We start from the raw sequence: 18234 nt of genomic DNA, 5'->3' as shown, positions 1-18234 counted from the left end.
CACACCTGTAGTCCCAGCACTCAGGAGGCAGAGGCAGGTGGATCTCTGTGAGTTCAAGGCCAGCCTGGTCAAATAAAATAGTTCCAGGCCAGCTGGGGCTACAGGGAGACCCTGTTCTAAAAAAAAAAAAAAAAAAAAAAAAAAAAAAAAAAATCAAAGAAAAGAACAGCACTGAGGAATGACAGAACTATAAATTACTTTAAAAGAGCACTAGACTAGGCTATTTCAGCTAGGAAACTCCTAAATTACAGATTTTTTTCAAGATTCATTTTTAAGCAGTGGGCTCCCTCTGCTGGCTTGTGATAACCATTCTAGGAAGAAACAAAATGTTTAATCCAGCCTTTGAATGAAAAATTGCTGAACATAACCCATACCCAAATATACTAGAAAGAAGTTGAAGCTTTCAGGAGAGGCAGCATGTTAAAGAGTACTGTCATCCATAGCATTTTACCTTAAGGTAGGAACGGAGAGATAGCCACATTTTTATATTCTGTACTTTCTTCAACCGGAAATGAGGAACCTCAGATTTCCGAGCCCTCCGTGCAGATGTTAAATGTCCAAAGAGTTTTGCAAAAAGCAATCGCTTAAAAAGATTAGGATGAAGATTATCACAAAAAAACCTTAATGACTTGTTATGATTTTACTGAGGTAAGTACTACAAAAGCAAAGCAAAAATAATTACATCAAAAATGATAGCTGAGAGACTAAAATACTTAAATTCTTTGAGAATTATAAAAAAGGTAGAAGTATATTTATATTATACTTACCTGTTTATAAGTTCTTTCTGCTACACAGAGCAAAAAAAAGAAAATCCATACAAGAGATACACGGACCACAAAACTTATTATAACCATAGAAAGAACCATGAAGTCTTCATTAGACCCAAATGCAATCACATAAAGCTCGGAAGCAGAGTATGCTGTGAGTTGTTCCAAGTCTGTAGCTTGGGACAGTCGGAAAACAAACGGAGTCAAACCCAGGATCAGCGAGATGGCATTTCCAAATATCTGGTATCCTATTCCTGGTATATGGCTGTTCACCTTAAGAAATCAGGGGGTAAAGGAAGAAAAAAGGAAATCATGCATAATTTAATCTAAAGTAAAATGAATCTCTATTCAACTTTACTTATAGGATTTAAAAAATATTTTAATACATGAATAATGGTACTTGAACCTATTATACATAAATTATAAGAGCGCTAATTCATCAAAAGTGGATGTAAAACAACGATCAGTCTTACTTTGGTACTGAAAAAAATTCCATGAATCTCATTATTTTAAGTTAGAAATATTTGTAAATATTTCTATAAATATTACAGTTTGAGACTACATACAGACTTAATTCATAAAATAAAAAAATCTAGTGGCTGGGTGTGGTGGTGCACAGTTTTAATACTCAACACTTGGGAGACAAGGGCAGGTGGGTCTCTGAGTTCAAGGCCAGCCTGGTCTCTATAGTAAGCTCCAGGCAGGCCAACCAGGCCTACACAGTGAGACCCTGTCTCAAATAAATCCAAACAGTAAACTCACAAACAAAACCAAAAACAAAAGCAAACTAAGGGCAGGTGAGATGACTCAGCAGATAAAGATACTCAGGAACCACATGGTGGAAGAAGAGAACTGAATCCCAAAAGGTGTCCCTTGATTGCCACATGAATGCCCACACACAAAATAAATATGAAAAAGAAAGAAATATTAGCTCTAAGTATTTGGTAAATCTTTAACTCATATTTTGCTTTGGAGTTCAATATACAAATAAATGTCTGCTTAATGCCAATAACAAGATATAAAATGAGAGAAGAAATTAATAAGTAGAGGAAAGGTAAGGAAGATATAAAAAAATGAAATCATATGGGGAGATGAGTTTTTAATATGCTAGACTAGTGAAACTGAAATATCATGGAGCTAACTTTTCACTCACATATGCTAAGTAGGTCAGACTATTCTTAGTTATCTTACAGTTCACAGATACTTAAGCTGCAGAGCACCACTAGTTCCAAGTCTCCAGATTCCCTAGTTGACTGGTCTCAGTGATTCACACTGAGAACTGTAATGTGGAATGTCTCTAGACTCAGTTATTTTCATTCCTCTCCTACAAAAAGTAATGATTTCCAGTATAATAATGTACCAAAGAACTTTAAAATTCCAAGAAAATTATGCCTTGTTAGCCAGAGAAATCAGGAAAAAATTTTAGATTAGTAATAGAAGAAATAATTCAATAGAAGTTGAAATGAAAAACAAATCCATAGTATTTGTATATACGTCTAACTACTCAAGATCTTTACCACTGTTGGTATTTCTGTATGTCTATGCAAGCAAGCAAGCAAGCAAGCATGAAAGCACAAGTACAGTTTTCTAGTTTGAGTTTTGGATATTAATAAATAAATGAACCAGTAAAGATATAGAAAAATAACTTCAACTACATGTATCATAATTTCTCAATCTTAACCCACTGAAGGAAGAAAAGGAGGTGGAGGAGAGGGAAGAAGAGGAGGCAGAGGAGGAGGAGATGGAGGAGGTGGAGAATGAGGAGGAGGAGGAGGAAAAGGAGGAAGAGGAGGAGGAAGAAAAGGAGAAAGAGGAGGAGGGACAGGAGAACAGGAGGAACAGGAGTGGTGGTGGTGGTAGCAGTAGAAGTTTTTACAATGTCAAGAGGAACAGAAATGTTAAAAGATGAGAGTGGGAGACCAGTAAAGACACTTGCTGTGTAAGCCTGCCACCCAAGTTCAATACTGGAATCCATGTAAAGATAGAAGGAGAGAACAGACTCCACAAAACTGTCCTCTGATCTCTATACACAGGCACATGCCTACCCACCCCGAGAGATTAAAGGAGTTTGATGACAAATCACTGTTTAAGGGGAGTCAAAAGACACAAGTAACATTTTTCCCCCAGGGTAAAGAGAGGTAAATATCTTGAGTAATTACTTTATACATTAATAACCACTATTGTTACCCTGGAACTGCAAGAAGAGAATTTGAAAACTCACTCTGTTCATTATCATCCCACTGATTTCAAGTACAGACATGTCCGCTTTTTTACAGTCATTGCCTTCCCAGACTATAGCACTGATTTTCTCTAGTCCCGGATGGGAACTATGAAGCCAGGGCAAATGACTCTACAAAAGAAGAATTTGATGAATGTGTTTATCACACCTCACAAAGAAAAGTATGTCTATAAAGCTGTATGTAGCTAAAGCACAATTTTAACTACTAAAAACAAAAATTGGTAAATACATTTAATGAATGAAACATACATATTTGTACATTAGCCATATCTACGCACACAAAATTTTAGCTACACTTGAACTTCAACTTAAAATTAGCTATACATTGAACAGACGGCATAAGAAATTATGCAGTTATATGTCAGCAAAAATACTCAGTTGTCAACCCAGTCTATCTGGCTTCTGATACACTAATGCTAAAAGACACAGAAACCAAACTGTTTGGTCCAATTTATGATCACTCAGTGGCAGATGTGCTAGCTGAGATCATGAGCTCTTTGACAAACACTATGATACAATCTCATCCTGAAAGAGATTTTCCTTATACTTACCTTTATCGTTTTATTTAGTTAATTTTCTGATATTTTAAAACAGCATTTCTCCAGAGATCACTTAAGCCTTTTGTTCAGATACAACAAGCATGATAAGCAGAAATCTTTACAAAGAATTACAGTATTCTCTGAAGCAGGACAAAGTTTCTCTCAATGTTGTAAGAAATAAAACAAGTCAAACAAAAAGTTAAAAACTTTAGTATGAAGAAACAGATGCTTAAGTTTGTTTTAGAGCTATAAATAAGGGAATAGAATTAGAAAACAGGATGGTTGGGCTGCAGAGAGCAACAGAACGATGGGGGCATTTTTCTATCAGCAGGTGATGGGGAAAAGTGACCTAAAGGTTGGCCTGGAAAGGGGGATCTAGTTAAGAGCTTTCTAATTCACATTTTCTCAAGGACTGATATTTCCTACATTTTCTATAAAGGATATGTTTGGCACTCATAGTAACTGGAGGAAAATAATAGATTATTGACATTCTAATATTCAGAAATCTTTCCATAATTTAAGGACTATAAATTTTCATTTAGCAGGAATAAAGTTGCACTGATAAACTTCAACTGAAGTTGTCTAATAAAAGCCAATAATGTATAAGAAATGGAAGTCGGGAACATTTATCTTTTCCAAAGATATATGGCTTTACTATATCTGCATTTATGGTACACATATATACATATATATGTATATATATGTGTATATATATCTATATCTATAATTTCACTACTTGAAGGCCTTATGAGGCATGAAATGCTAGTTTTAAACTATCAACTTATTTCAAATGAAGTTTTAAGTTTCTAAAAAATATTTTATTATTTTTATTTTATGTGTATGAGTGTATTGCCTGCGGAGGTCAGAAAAGAGCATTGGACCCCCTGGAACTTAAGTTATGGATGGTTGTTAGCTGCCATGTGGTTGCTGGGAATCGAACTTGGGTTTTCTGCAAGAGCAGTCAGTGCTCTTTACTGCTGAGCCATATTTCCAGCTCTGAAGCTTTATAACTTGTTTCCCAAGAAAATATTCTTGGGATAGAAATAATTTGTACCAAATTATGCATCAACTTTCTCTGAAATTTTAATAAATTCTGAAACACATTAGAATCAACAATTTAGAAAAAAAGGGACTAGAGGTGTTGCTCAGTGGTAGAGCACCTGCCCAGCATGCATGAAGCCTTGAGTCCAATCCCACTGTAAAAAAGTATTGAAGGCTTAATGAAAAATTTAAAGAATGTATCTTACTTTTCTGTTGCTATGACAAAATTCTGTGAAAAAAGTAATTTAGGTTTACAAGGTGCAGTCCATTATGACAGGGGAGTCAAAGCAGCAGGAGCTTGAAGCAGCTGATCACTTCAAGTCCACAATCAAGAAGTAGAGATCAATGAATGCTGTTTAGTCAGCTGTCTTTCCACACAATCCAGGACTCAACCCAGGAAATGGTGTCACCTTCCTTTAGGATGGGTCTTTCCACACATAGATGATCCTAATCAAGATAATCCCTCTCAGATAGGCCAAGAGTCTAACCTAGTATAAATAAGGCCCTACTGGTGTGTCTAGAGGCCTGTCTCCTGGGTGGTTCCAGACCCTGTCAGGTTGATGGTCAACACTAAAAATCACAGAATGCTAAGCCTAGGAGGCAGATTTTAACCATGGATAAAAGACTTCTTTTCTGCTCTCAGTGTGTAACAAGAGTTAAAGGTCTTCTTAGTTCTACAAAGAAAGGTATGTTAACACCATGGAGGTCAATCTAGACACAGAAATAAGAAATCAAGAAGTTTTTCATTGTCTGAAAGTACTCTGCTATCACCTTCCTACCCAGTTACTTTTCCAAGCATCTGACATCATTTTCTTAGTCAAAAGGCAAAAGATATCAATTAGAAATGGTAAATTTAGAGTTATCAAAAGAACCCTGTATCTCTCACTGTATTTGTGTGTTTGTCAAATATACAGTGAGAAACAGTCTTGGTTAAACAGGTACAGTACATGGAGAGCAACAACACATGAAACACTTTTTAAAAAAGGCTCAGCAAACATATAAGAGTGAATAATTACATTTTTTAATTTTAATTTTTAAATTATTTATTTAATAACCACATACTTAGAAGAGGCCGGTAGTGGTGGCGCACACCAGTAGGATATGCTGAAGAGTCAGAGGCAGGAGGATCTGGAATAATTACATTTTATAATTTTATCACATAGGCTGCAGAAATGTCCAACTTTTGACACTGTAACACGATACTGTCACCTACAAACATACTGAGCAGCATTCAGAGCTCTTGTGAATCATACATGGCCTGTGCAGGCTGGACAAGCTGAGGGTCTTAGGTATCAAAGTAAAATTTTAATTTTTTAAAATTATTTTTCCTCTTCACCCCAGATCCTCAGTGCTTTGCTTCTTAGTTCATTCGAAAACTGAAAATCTTAATACTTTAATTGTATTGTTTGATTTCAAATAAATTCACCACGACAGCTGCTTTACCAGTATTACCAAGTATGGGAATGTAGTAATTAAAGATTGGCTTTACCGATGAAAAATAATATCACTTGAATATGGCTTTCTATTTTATTATATACCCAGCTGTAATTAGAGGAGAAAAATTCTCTTCTATACAAATTTTTGTTACTATTTACAAGTAAAACAAACAAGGAAACTACTTTCTATTGCCTAACTACTATTAAGACTAAAAACATTCGTGTTTTAAAAGCTTGAAAATGTGAAATTATGTGGAAAAAATGAGCCTTTAATCCAAAAGCAATACTAATATAAGCCTAAGATACCATAATTAGATAAGCAGAGTAGAATACTGAAAGATTTTTATCTTACACTGAAAAAGAACCAGCATGGTATGAAAAACTTAGGGCCAATTTATTCAGTAATGATATCACAATTTCATAAATAATTTATAAAATGCATAAATGGTATATTTTCAAAAAAATTGTATTTCCTTTTGAGTAGTCACTCAACTAGGATTTACTGAACATATAGTATATACCAGGTAGTGTTGCATCTAACAATACAGGAGAAATTATAGTCCCTGCTTCTATGCTGTTTATGGTATTACTGGGAAACAGCTATGTTCCTCTACCTCCAATTCAATTATTAAACTCATAGGCCTAGATGAATGTGCGGATGACTGATCCAACATCATAGGGTATGGATTATTCATTACTCAAATTCAGGAGCTCTTCAGCTAGTCCCATGGTCACAACCTAGATCCTGTCACCATAACAAATTGCTTTACCTCTAAAATCAGTCTTAGCTACAATCTCCCATCTTGCCAGTCTCTGAGCATAATTATCCCTCAATTTACTAGTCCCTTCTTGGTCAATCTGACATCTAGTCTCCCTCCAGAAACATTACTTCAGTCATTCCTTCTCTTGTTCTTTTACTTATTTACTTTTGGAGCTGAGGACCAAAGTCAAGGCCTCCCCTGAGCTGAATCTTCAACCCCTTCTTTTAATAGCAATTATTTATTGAGAATCTAACTCTGTGTGACTTCAGACAGATTTCTCAACTCTGAAACTCAATTTTCTCATCTACAAAATGAAAAATAAAACACACTATCATAGACTGTGAGGACAACTTGAGATAATGCACCCGGATTATGCTGCACAAGCCTTCAATATACTAAATGTATACTAAATGTTTGCTACTATGATTGCTATAACTACATTCTACAAAATATCATATAACTGTATTGAGTGGGCAACTCCAAATTCATGTTTTCACAGTCTAGCTCCACCTTCATCAATATGGCTGGGTCTTATAATGTGCTCATTAGCTTGACTATATGCTCAAGCAGTGCCATTTTCTGTCTCTACTCCCCTCAAACAATATCTTCACCTTCTACAAGCTCTCACAGAAACCAACAGACACTAGCTTTCACTGCCTTGCCAGTTCTATGCACCCTTCTCTCCTACCCCAGAGGTTCACTCATCTTCCTGCCAATTCTTTCTTTTATAATTCTTTCAGTTCTTCCCTACAGTTTCCTCATATGTACATAAATGAGTTCAATATCTCACATCTTGGAAAAAAAAACACTCTTTCAACTCTTAATGTCTCCACTGAACTACTTCATTTTCTCCAAATTCCTATGGCTATGCTTCTTCAATGTTACTCATTCACACCCTCTAACACCCTGCATGAAGGCCAGAAGCCAAAATCAATGGGTCTATTTTTAAAGTGAAACATTTCATTCAGTTACACTTAAGCTGGCTTTACCATATTTCATCTTTCTCTTCAATTTGCTCCAGGTATGTTAACAAGTAAAATGTTTCAGGTAAATATGGAAATTATTTTGTACCCTGCTCTGGTTGATTCTCCTCCTTTATTCCCAAGTCTAAATTTGGTGTTTATTACTCCCTTGACTGTTTTTATATCCCAGTTATCTAGGCTTTTATTCATGATATATAAGATAGTTCTGCATGTTTTTAATCTTTATGTAAATGTTATATACTACAGTCCTTCAAATTGCTTTCACTCAAAAAACTTCTATTTATAACTGAAAAGCTATACTCACAAAACTTATATTGACATGTAACTAACTTTAATTTCATTGCTATGCATTGTTTTATTATCTGCTTTAACTTATTAATTTTACTGCTGTTAGGTTGTATTAGATACTTTGCTCACTGTCAAAAAGCAATCAAGGGAGGAAGGGCTTATTTTGGCTCACAGTTCAGAAGAATACAGTCCATCAGGGCAGGGAAGTCATGACTACAGCAGCACCTGGACCTGTAGCACCATACAGGAAGCAGAGGGAAGGGAACGCCAGTGCTCAGCTGGTTTTCTCTTTTCCCTTTTTCAATATGGGATCTCAGTTCATATAATGGTGCCACCTACACTTAGGATGGGTCTTCCCTACTCAGTTAAACCTCTCTGGAAATGTGTTCCCAAACACACTCAGAGGTATGTCTCATTACAATGAAATGTAATCATCACTATTCAATGATTTCTTTTTTCACATCCTTGCTGTTAGAATCACCCGAGTAGGCACCCTCAACTGAGGAATCATCTTGATTGCCTTAATTAATGTGGGAAGACCCACCCCAAATGTGGGTGGCACCTTCTGATAGCAGGAGAAGGAAGACCACTGCCTTTTGCTTGCTTGGCCTTCCCTTGTGCCACAGAGCTGGTTTGTCTTGTTGCTGCTGCTGCTGCTTCCTTCACTGATACCAGAACTAGCATTTCCAGGCTTCCATCACTGATTAATGACCAGTGGCTCTCCAAGAACCCTTTAGGTTTTTTTCAGTGCCAGACTGGGACTACTGAAGCACCCAGCGCTATGGATACAGAAACTGACTACTGGTTCTCTATCTTTCCAGTGTAGACAGCCACTGTGGGACTATTCCAACTGCTGATGAGCCCACCTAGCCTCAAGGACTGAGTTCTCAGCCTTTCAGGTGACTCAGCTGTTCTTACCATTTTGAAGTATTTAATACACACACACACACACACACACACATACACACACACACATCAACACTGGAATTCAAATTTTAAAACTTTGATATCTTATAAACATAAAATAGTATCTTATTTCTTTAAATTACATTTGCCTGACTACTAACAAACTGACCATCTTGACACACACTTGTCCTCTTAAGTTACCTATTCAGATCCTTTTGTTCATTTTTCTATTGAGTCAGCTATCTTTTTTTTAGATAGAGTCTCTCTGTCTGCCAGGTCTGGAACTCTATCCAGGCTGGTTTCCAACTCAGAGAACCACCTGCCTCTACTGGGATTAAAGGTGGATACCACCCCATCCATCATTATGTGTTTTCTGTAGTCTATCTTTTTTCCACTGAGTTTTAACACTATTTACATCATGTATTTGGAATTCACTTGATCATGAGTATATTTCTGGACTTTTCTAGTCTGTTCCATTGGTCTGTATGTTATACATTCATCCATATAAAACTATCTTAGTCTTGGGGAGTCATAGAGATGGCTCAGCTGTTAAGAATATCACTGCTCTTGCAGAAGACCCAGGTTCTGTTCATAGCACCCACATGGTGGCTAACAAGCATCTTAAACTCCAGTTGCAACACCTTCTGACCTCTGCAGGCATTACACACGCTGATGCACTTATATCATGAAAAATTCTCATATACATAAAATAAAAATAAGTGTAAATTTAAAGAAACCCATCTTAGTCTCAATTTAAAATAAAATTTTATATCGGGTACAGAAAGTCTGCCTATCGTTATTAAAATTGTTTTTGCTATTCTTAACATTTTGCTCTTTTCTGTGGACTTTTTTTTGTTTCTTGAGATAGGGCTTCCCTGTAGCCACAAGCTGGCCTGGAACTAGCTACATAGACCAGGGTGGCCTCAAACTCACACAGATTTGCCTGCCTCTGCCTCCTCAGTACTGAGATTAAAGGCATGTGCCACAATGTCCAGCTCTTTTTATGTGGACTTTGACTCAGGGAAAAATCCAACCAAAACCTGACAAGCAAATGAATAAACAAGCTGTCAGAATTTAAAAAGAAAAAGCACCTTCATCTGGTACCTACCTTTAGTAAAAATATTGCTAAAATGTCATCATTAAAAGGTTTTCAGAACTATGCTCCCGTTCTAGTTTGCTTTCTCTTGCTGTGATAAACACCATGATCAAAGCAACTTAGGGAGGGAAGAGTTTATTTTGCTTACACTTCTAGGTCACAAATCCATATTATAATCCATCATTGAGGGAAGTCAGGGCAGGAACTCGAGCAGAACCTGGAGACAGGAACTGAAGCAGAGTTCAGAGAGGAACACTGCTTACTGGCTTGCTTCCTCTGACCTGTGTTCAGCCTGCTTTCTAACACATCCCAGGATCACCTGCTCAGGATCGGCACCACCCACAGTGGGCTGGGTCCTCCCTCATCATATAGTAATCAAGAAAATGACTCACAGACATGGCCCACAAACCAATCTGATGAAGGGTCCCTCCTCCCAGGTGTCTCTAGTTTGTGTCAAGCTGACAAAAACCAACCAGCTCAGCTCCCATCCTGTGCCTCTTCCCCAGTTCATATGTTGAATGCTAAATATCTAATGTTGGTATCTGGAACCTGAGGGAGGCAATTAGTGTAGAGGGCAAAAACCCTCTTAAAAGGGATTAATGCCCTTAAAGGGGAAGAAGACACCAGAGCTTGCTGTTTACCATGTAGGGCTACAAGAAAACAGTAGTGATCTGTAAGACTAGAGGAGGGGATGTTTTAGACCAGGAAGTGGGACCTTACCAAGAAATTGACCATACTGATACCCTAATCTCGGTCCTCCAGACGCAAGAACTGTGATCAGCAGCCAGGGATCAAACTTGGGTATCATTCTTCAGATGCCATCAACCTGATTTGCTGGCCTGGAACTCACCTAAGAAGGCTACGCCAATAGCCCCAGGAATCCACCTGCCCCCGCATCCCCAGTGCATAGCCACACCAAGCTTTTTAAAAACAAGAGTTCTGGGGATAGAACTCAGGTCTTCATGCTTGCATAGTAACCACTACACCAACTGATCTGTGTCCCCAGCCTAGGGTGAGGAATTTTAAATGGTCATCAGGTTTCTGAACTGGTCAGTAGAGATGGGAGTTGCCACTCACCAAGATTTTGAATGCAATAAAAGAAAAAGATAAAGGAAGATGGAGAATCTGGTTATATTTAGGTGTTGATGGGACATTCAAATGACAATATCCTACAGAACTTTGCTATTCAATATAGTATCTTACTTGTGCTTTTTCAGCACTTGAAATGGTCAATCTAAGATGGGATGTGCATTAAGGGGTCATATTAAATTCTGTAGGCTTAGTATAAAAATGTAAAATAGTCTATTAATATTTTTCACATTAATTATATGGTAAGGGAATAGTACACTGAATATATTTGGTTTAATAAAGCATAACAGAATTTCATCTGTGCTTTAAATGAAGCTTAGAAAAATGTAAATTATGACCATGACTCTCATTATATTTCTATTGGATATTACTATAGCTGCTTAGTCATGCAAATTTAATATTCATGAGATATAGATTTATGAATCATAATCTTAAATGTAGAGTTCAGTCTAAAGTACACATAAATCTGAACAAGAAAAAAATACTGAATTTAAAACAAACTGACTCACAAAACTCCATTTACTAACCATTTCTCAGGAACATACATGCAAAAGACGAGACACACAACTACAAAATAATCACTGAGATTCTATATTCTAATGAAGCCAAACAAGAGCTCATATTTAAAAAAAATTATAAGAATATTATTTTCACTGAATGTCAACTTTTTTCATTGCTGTAAGATTTGTACATACATTCAAAGGAGACTTGTCTGACAGCTCAACACGATCCAACACTGTGAACTAACCTGATGAAAAGGGTCGTCTCTATATTCTTTTTTCACACATGGGTTAATTTGAGGACTTTCCACATCTGTCTCACTTGTACAAGATGAACGGCATTCTGCACAATGTAACAAGTCTTCCCATAACACATCTTCTGTTTCAGATTCTGGCCTTGCACTCTCAGAATCCTGTCTGGAACTTGAACAGCGAGAGCTGCAACTAGTACCCGATTTAGGGGCATCCTGAAATAAGATATTCTTTGACATTAATACAATTTATATGCCCTTTCCAACTCAAAGGATTTGTAAGAACCATACACTGTTACTTTTTCTAAAACAACAAACACTGTCAAAGGTCAGTGGAAGAGATAGCAAAACATTAAAAATACAGATTAATTTTTAAGGAGCAACAAATGCCTTCTCACTAAAATTTGATTTTGTATTTAGGCTCAGACATTATTTTGCGTGCAAAGGTGTGGCTATTTTCTCTCAAATTTTATATAAGTTCAGAATTCAGGTAGGCCAAGATTAGTCCAAGTCCATATGGCTTGCACCACATGAAGTACTTTCTATGCTTCTTGCAGTGTGTAAACCCAAGGCTTCCAGTACTCTATACAGAGCTATATCCTCAGTTCTTGGTTTTCTCAGACGAGATCTCCCATGTAGCTCAGGCTGGCTTTGAACTTGTAATGTAGCCCAGGTTGGCTTCATTGTATGTAAACATACAACCTACCTGCTCTCGACCTCATCAGTACTAGGATTGGAGATCTAATTTAATGGGCAGTCAAAACTACAAAGATAATTACTGTTTTATGTTCTTAAGATAATCTATGGAATGAAAGTGAAAAGCTGAATGGCACAAGCACTTTCTGTACTGTTCTTTTCTTTGTTTTATGAGAAAGGACCTTCAGAAACTCAGGTTGGCCTTGAACTCCCCTGCTTCTCCTACCTAGGTTTCCTAAGTGCTAGGATTACAGGCTAGTTGCCACTATGCCCAGCAACAGGTAATTTCTAATCAACTGATTTTATCTTCATTTTTTTAATTTACAAAATAAACAGGAATAAAATTTCGCTTCAATTTTTAAAAAGTTTACTGAATAACGAATGGCAAAAGCAATCTGTACAGCTATGCTTAAATTTTTGGTTTTGTTATTTGCTGTCCCGTGCATCTATGATTTGTTAATCTTACCATTAACATATTTTTTAATTATGTCTTTCCCACACTATCCCTAGAGTCCTGATTTTATTTCATACCTTGTTAAAGTTTCTAAAAGATCTTCCCCTTCTTTCCAGAGCATCTTTCCCCAAATAAAGCTGTCCTTTCACTCCTCTAACCAAAATCCATCCACCATGGCTTCCCATGTCTCTCCTGGATAAAGTTCAAATTCCTTTACCCAGTGTACTTTGTGACCACAACTTTTCCTCTAATGAAACTGGACTGCACCCTAGATGCCCAAACCAGCTAGTTCTCGGTCACTCTAGCTTTTGGTTATATTTTTGCAACTTAGCACTAATCCTGCCCTCCTAAAGAAATGTTGAAAATTAAATGATTCCTGCAGCTTTATGTACAAATCTGGCATAAGGCCAGGCTCAAAATGTTACTTGAAAGCCTTATATCTAGTTATTTCATCCCTGAAGTGAGTTGTATCATCGGACAAAACTTTCCTTTCTAACAGTATTGTCTGTCTTAATTGTTCATGTATTTAATGTTTACAAATACTTGGACCACAAAATACAGAAACAAACACTACTTTGTCATCCTTACCATAGGTAATGAAACATCTTTAATGAATGAAGTACATTACTAATTAGAATGGGGCATCATGTACCTACATTTAGTATACTGATTGAGCATTTGTGGAAGGAGAGATGTATAAAGAGAGGTAATTTCTTTTTAAAGAGATGAACAGGAAAATGAACTTAAAATAACAGAAAATATCTTGCTGGCCAGAGGCGCAATGCAGGTTGCTGTGAGAGAGAAGACATCAATGATCTTGACCAGTGCTGGACTTGCCAGGATCCCATGGTACAACACTGACCTGCCAGGAAAAATGTGCCTGCTGGTGCAATACTGGCATGGCTATTAAGGGGTAACCAACTACTTTATGATTAGAATTGAGGCCTGCTCCCTGAAGGAGATTCATGTTCACTATTATAAACTTGGTCAAAAGTCCATGACTGGAAAGGTCATAAAGGAGGAAAGCTATTAACTGTTGGTTTGCTAAATGCTCATGTTGTCAAACTGCTTTTTAAATATTTATGATTATAGATATAGATTAGTGCTGCTCTCAACCTTGGTTAAGCAAGCTTCTTTCTATAGTGGGCAGCAGTTAATGCAGAAACTTAAGTTCTGATGCAGATTTGCTAAACGGATATAGAAATAAATGGCAGAATTATAGGCATGATTTTTTATTGAAACTCATGGGTAGTTTTAAGGGTAAGGAAACAGTCATAATTCTTACTGTATTCTGCCTAAAATAATTTTACTTATTTTACAAATGTAAAATTCCAAATTACCTGTAATCCTTACATTTAAAATAAAATTCTACCTAAAAACTGCTTACCAAGGCCTAAAAGTAAGAAATCTTATCATTTAAAGAAACAGTTCAAGCTAACCCTATCTGCTGAGGAAGGCTCTTACTTCCCTATAGTTCAGATGCAGAAAAACACTGAGAAGTTTAGAAAGTTCCCAGAATCATTTAAACAGTCTGATTCCATAGTTTCTTTATTATGATTCCCATCAAATGCTACCTTCATTAGATGAGAATCTAATCTACAAAAAGTGAGCAAACATTAAAAAAAATAAGTAGAATTAGATAGGCAAAGCAGAGGAAACAAGACATTTGCTTAAAAGAAGTTGTCCATTCTCTAGGGCATAGTCTGCATACCAATTAACCAAGTAATTCTGCCACCCTCTTCCAACTTTGAACCTGAGGAAGCTAGCAATACATCCTAGCAAGCAGTAAAGAACAGGGGGGTGAGTGCAAGTCCACCCATGGAAAGACAAGGCCATCACTCGCCTCCAGTACCACCGCACCCAGTCTCACTGAACATTTAAAATTTTCTTTCTCATTTATTAGTTAGAATACTTATAGAAAGTGATTTCAAACTCTTATTTTGGGATCCTATATGTCACCTGAAAAGATCATAGTAATCTTTGATAGCTTTCTTACTCTTCCATGCCAAAAGGTTCCATGGTAATTTTGTGTATTTCTTGCAACATACAGCAACTAGGAATCAGTTGTTTCTTCATAAGGAGTACTGGTTTGTTTGTTTCTGTTTTGTGTAAATTTTTTTTGCCCTAAAGCGATAACTTGTACAATCCAGACTAATCATCCCCACTGGGGTTAGGTATGACGAAATGATTCTTGGGGGGGGGGGGTGGTAAAAGTAGCTTATTCTTTAAAAAAGAAATCACCAGTAATTTGAAAAGTATAGTAATTTATAATATAAATAAAATGCAAAAAGAGTACTGTACATTTGCCTCCACTTTGTTTTTTCAGAAGGTTTTATTTTACTTTTTTTTAAAAAAACTTCTTTTGCCTGCCCTGGCACGGTGGTACATGCCTTTGATCCCAGCTCTTAGGAGGCAGAAGCAGGTGGATCCCTGTCACTTGAAGCTACGCTTGTCTACACAGTGAGTTCCAGGTCAGCCAGGATCACATAATGAGACTCTGAGTCAAAAATAAATATTTAAGTCCTTCAAAGTTGGTTTGATTTTTAGGAGTCAAAATTTCAGGGAACTGAATGCAATTTTTTTTCATCTTTTTGAGACAGGGTCTCCCTATAGCTCCAGCTAGCCTGGAACGTGCTGTGTAGACCAGGCTGGCTTTCAACTCACAGAGATCCACCTACCTCTGCCTCCTGAGTGCTGGGACTAAAGGCATGTCCTACCATGCCCAGCTTTAATGTAACTTTTTAAGTATCTTTAATTTTGAAGTCTCCATTTTATAAATAGGTCTAAGATCATATTTTATCTTTATATAAGCTCTTATATCATTAAAAAGATGTAAAACAGCAAATGCTTATTATCAACCTTATGTAGGTTGAAAGACAATTTTTAGGCAGTATTAAAGATAAGTTTAGTAGAATAACCCTCTGCCCTTCAAGAATCTCAATAGTTCAAAATACTATTGGTATTTTGCTACTGGACACCAAAAGAGTAAAGATTAGAGTGTTTAAGAGCGTTTCCAAAGTTAAGAACTTTACTGTGTAGGAAAAGGGTCAAATGGCTCTGTAGCTTTCCCCTAGCCTAAAGAACTTCTAATTGTACCGAGTGTGCCGATTTCACAGGCTTGGCTATTTGGCTTAAGAGCAGGATGTGGATGGAGAAGTGATGAGCTGACACTGTATTGGCGTCTGTCTAACGGCCACCACTGAGAGAAGGAAGACCCCAACAAGCCAGGACTATGAACAGAGGAAATGAGAGACAGCAGGGCATTCAATTTTTTCTAAGTTTAACCCCAAATCATAAAACAACACATTTGTATATTTCAAAAACAGCAGAGGGCAATGTTGGCAAAAAAAGCGACACAAGGAGTAAATCTTTGAAGCCAGAAATGACCATTTATGTCTATATAACAGAAACTGAACATAAAATGGAATGAAATTATTTCTCTTTAAATAATTTAAGCTCCAGAGATGTTATAAAGTTAGAAAAAGGTTTTAGAGAAAACCAAATGGTAAGAGAAAATGGAATCAAAGAAGAAAAACATTGCATTGTGATAGTATAAGGAAGTTAATAGCTGGGAACACCAACATGAAGGAAATTACTTGGAAAAATAACTTCACTACAGTCAACCATGGAAGACTAAACAGGAGTCCACTGATTGCCTGTCAGGAAGGCTTACTTTAAAAGTAAACAACCAGGGTCCATGAGATGGATCACTGGGTAAGGGCACCTGCCATCAAGCCTGACAACCTGTTGATAACCTGAGTTCAAACTCCAGAACCCACATGGTGAAAGGAGAGAAACAACTCCCTCAAGTTGTCCTCTGGCCACATACACACCATGGCAGGTCCCACCCATTAAACAAACAAACAAACAAACAAACAGATGTAACAGTAAAAGTAAAATATTTACATACATACTGAGTTGTCATTGATATTGACAAAATGAGTGCCTACAGTAGCTACTTAGTAGTTTGTACCCTAAAACTGCTACATTATATATACATCATTGTAAAACGGTAAATATTGCTAAAAAGGAGAAATACTTCAACAATAATGTTGTTGAAAGTAGCATGTAACATATACATATGCACATATATGTAAGGTCAAATTGTATACCTCATTTGCATAATGCTTTCTATAATGGTGTGGCTTTCTATTTCGAAGACTGCTTTCTGAAGTCCTGTCCACATGACCACGTAATGAGTATCCTGTTTCAGGACCTTCCTCACTGGATACTTCATCAGAAATATTTGCTATTTTCCTCTGGGTATCCTAAGATGAGAGGGCACAAAGAGAATTTTAAGTAATTTCTGACCAACTTTTGAGCTTTAAAATGGCAATCTCTAAAAATTACAGGTATACAATGCATTTTAAAAATACCTTTAGCCAGCGTGGTGGCACACGCCTTTAATCCCAGCCCTTGGGAGGCAGGGGGATCTCTGTGAGTAAGAGGCCAGCCTGGTCTACATAGCGAGTTCCACATCAGCTGGGGCTACAGGGAGGCTGTGTCTCAAAAAGACCAAAACAAACAAAAAAAAACTGCCTTTAAATACTCAAATTGATTAGTACTACATAACTATCTGCAAATGTCTTAAGTCAGTGACTATTCTTTCTTCAATATATATTTTCATCTGTAAAATGCTATTTTTAACATTTTGTTCATGAAAGGATCCTACCTTACAATAGGAAGAAATATAAAATAAAGAAAAAGTAGAAGGGAGGCCATTTGAAAGAAGTCAAGAGACCTGAGGAAAAATTATACTATTTTATGAAGCTAGAAGGCTGTCAATGAGAATATCCATCACTGATTAATAACAGTTTATGGGGCCACAAGAGATGAATAGTTGAACATGGCTATATATCTGACAGACTGTAAGACATTTCAGATTTTAGGTATTCTGAAACTGTGTAAGTGAAAATGTTAATTATTGTTTTTTAAAAGATGCATTTATTTTTGCCTTTTTATTTATTAATTTACTTATATTTTTATTCCAAAGAGAGGCAATTTTTAACACATTTTTCCAGAAATAATTTGAAGCAGGGGTTACATTAAAAAAAAATGCAGTGAAGCTTAAGGGGGGATGAATAGGAATAAGAAATCAAAGACTAAAGGATTTGCCAACATGGGGTCGACTTTGGTGGAATAATGAAGGCTGCATTAGCTCTGTTCTTAAAATCCTAATGAGTTTATT

The 18234-nt window shown here is 36.7% G+C and overlaps 1 protein-coding gene across 3 annotated transcripts in view; it reads right to left on the bottom strand.

Annotated features, from left to right (window-relative positions):
• Phtf2 (putative homeodomain transcription factor 2) overlaps positions 1 to 18234 on the bottom strand; it is a 139284-nt gene that overhangs the window by 15609 nt on the left and 105441 nt on the right. For 2 of the 3 annotated variants that reach the window (XM_008830781.3, XM_029562365.1), the window contains 5 exons: positions 17159 to 17314; positions 11894 to 12112; positions 2989 to 3117; positions 768 to 1040; positions 452 to 583 (listed from right to left, as the gene is read on the bottom strand). In XM_008830781.3, coding sequence (XP_008829003.1) covers positions 452 to 583; positions 768 to 1040; positions 2989 to 3117; positions 11894 to 12112; positions 17159 to 17314 — 909 coding nt within the window. Of the gene's footprint in view, positions 1 to 451; positions 584 to 767; positions 1041 to 2988; positions 3118 to 11893; positions 12113 to 17158; positions 17315 to 18234 lie in introns of those variants that run through there. The other variant, XM_029562366.1, reaches the window with a different exon arrangement.

The sequence above is a fragment of the Nannospalax galili genome, unplaced genomic scaffold (assembly GCF_000622305.1).
Source record: "Nannospalax galili isolate Female #2095 unplaced genomic scaffold, S.galili_v1.0 scaffold312, whole genome shotgun sequence".
Taxonomy (NCBI): domain Eukaryota; kingdom Metazoa; phylum Chordata; class Mammalia; order Rodentia; family Spalacidae; genus Nannospalax; species Nannospalax galili.
Note: the sequence above shows the minus strand (reverse complement) of the source record. Positions and strands in the feature narration are given on the sequence as shown.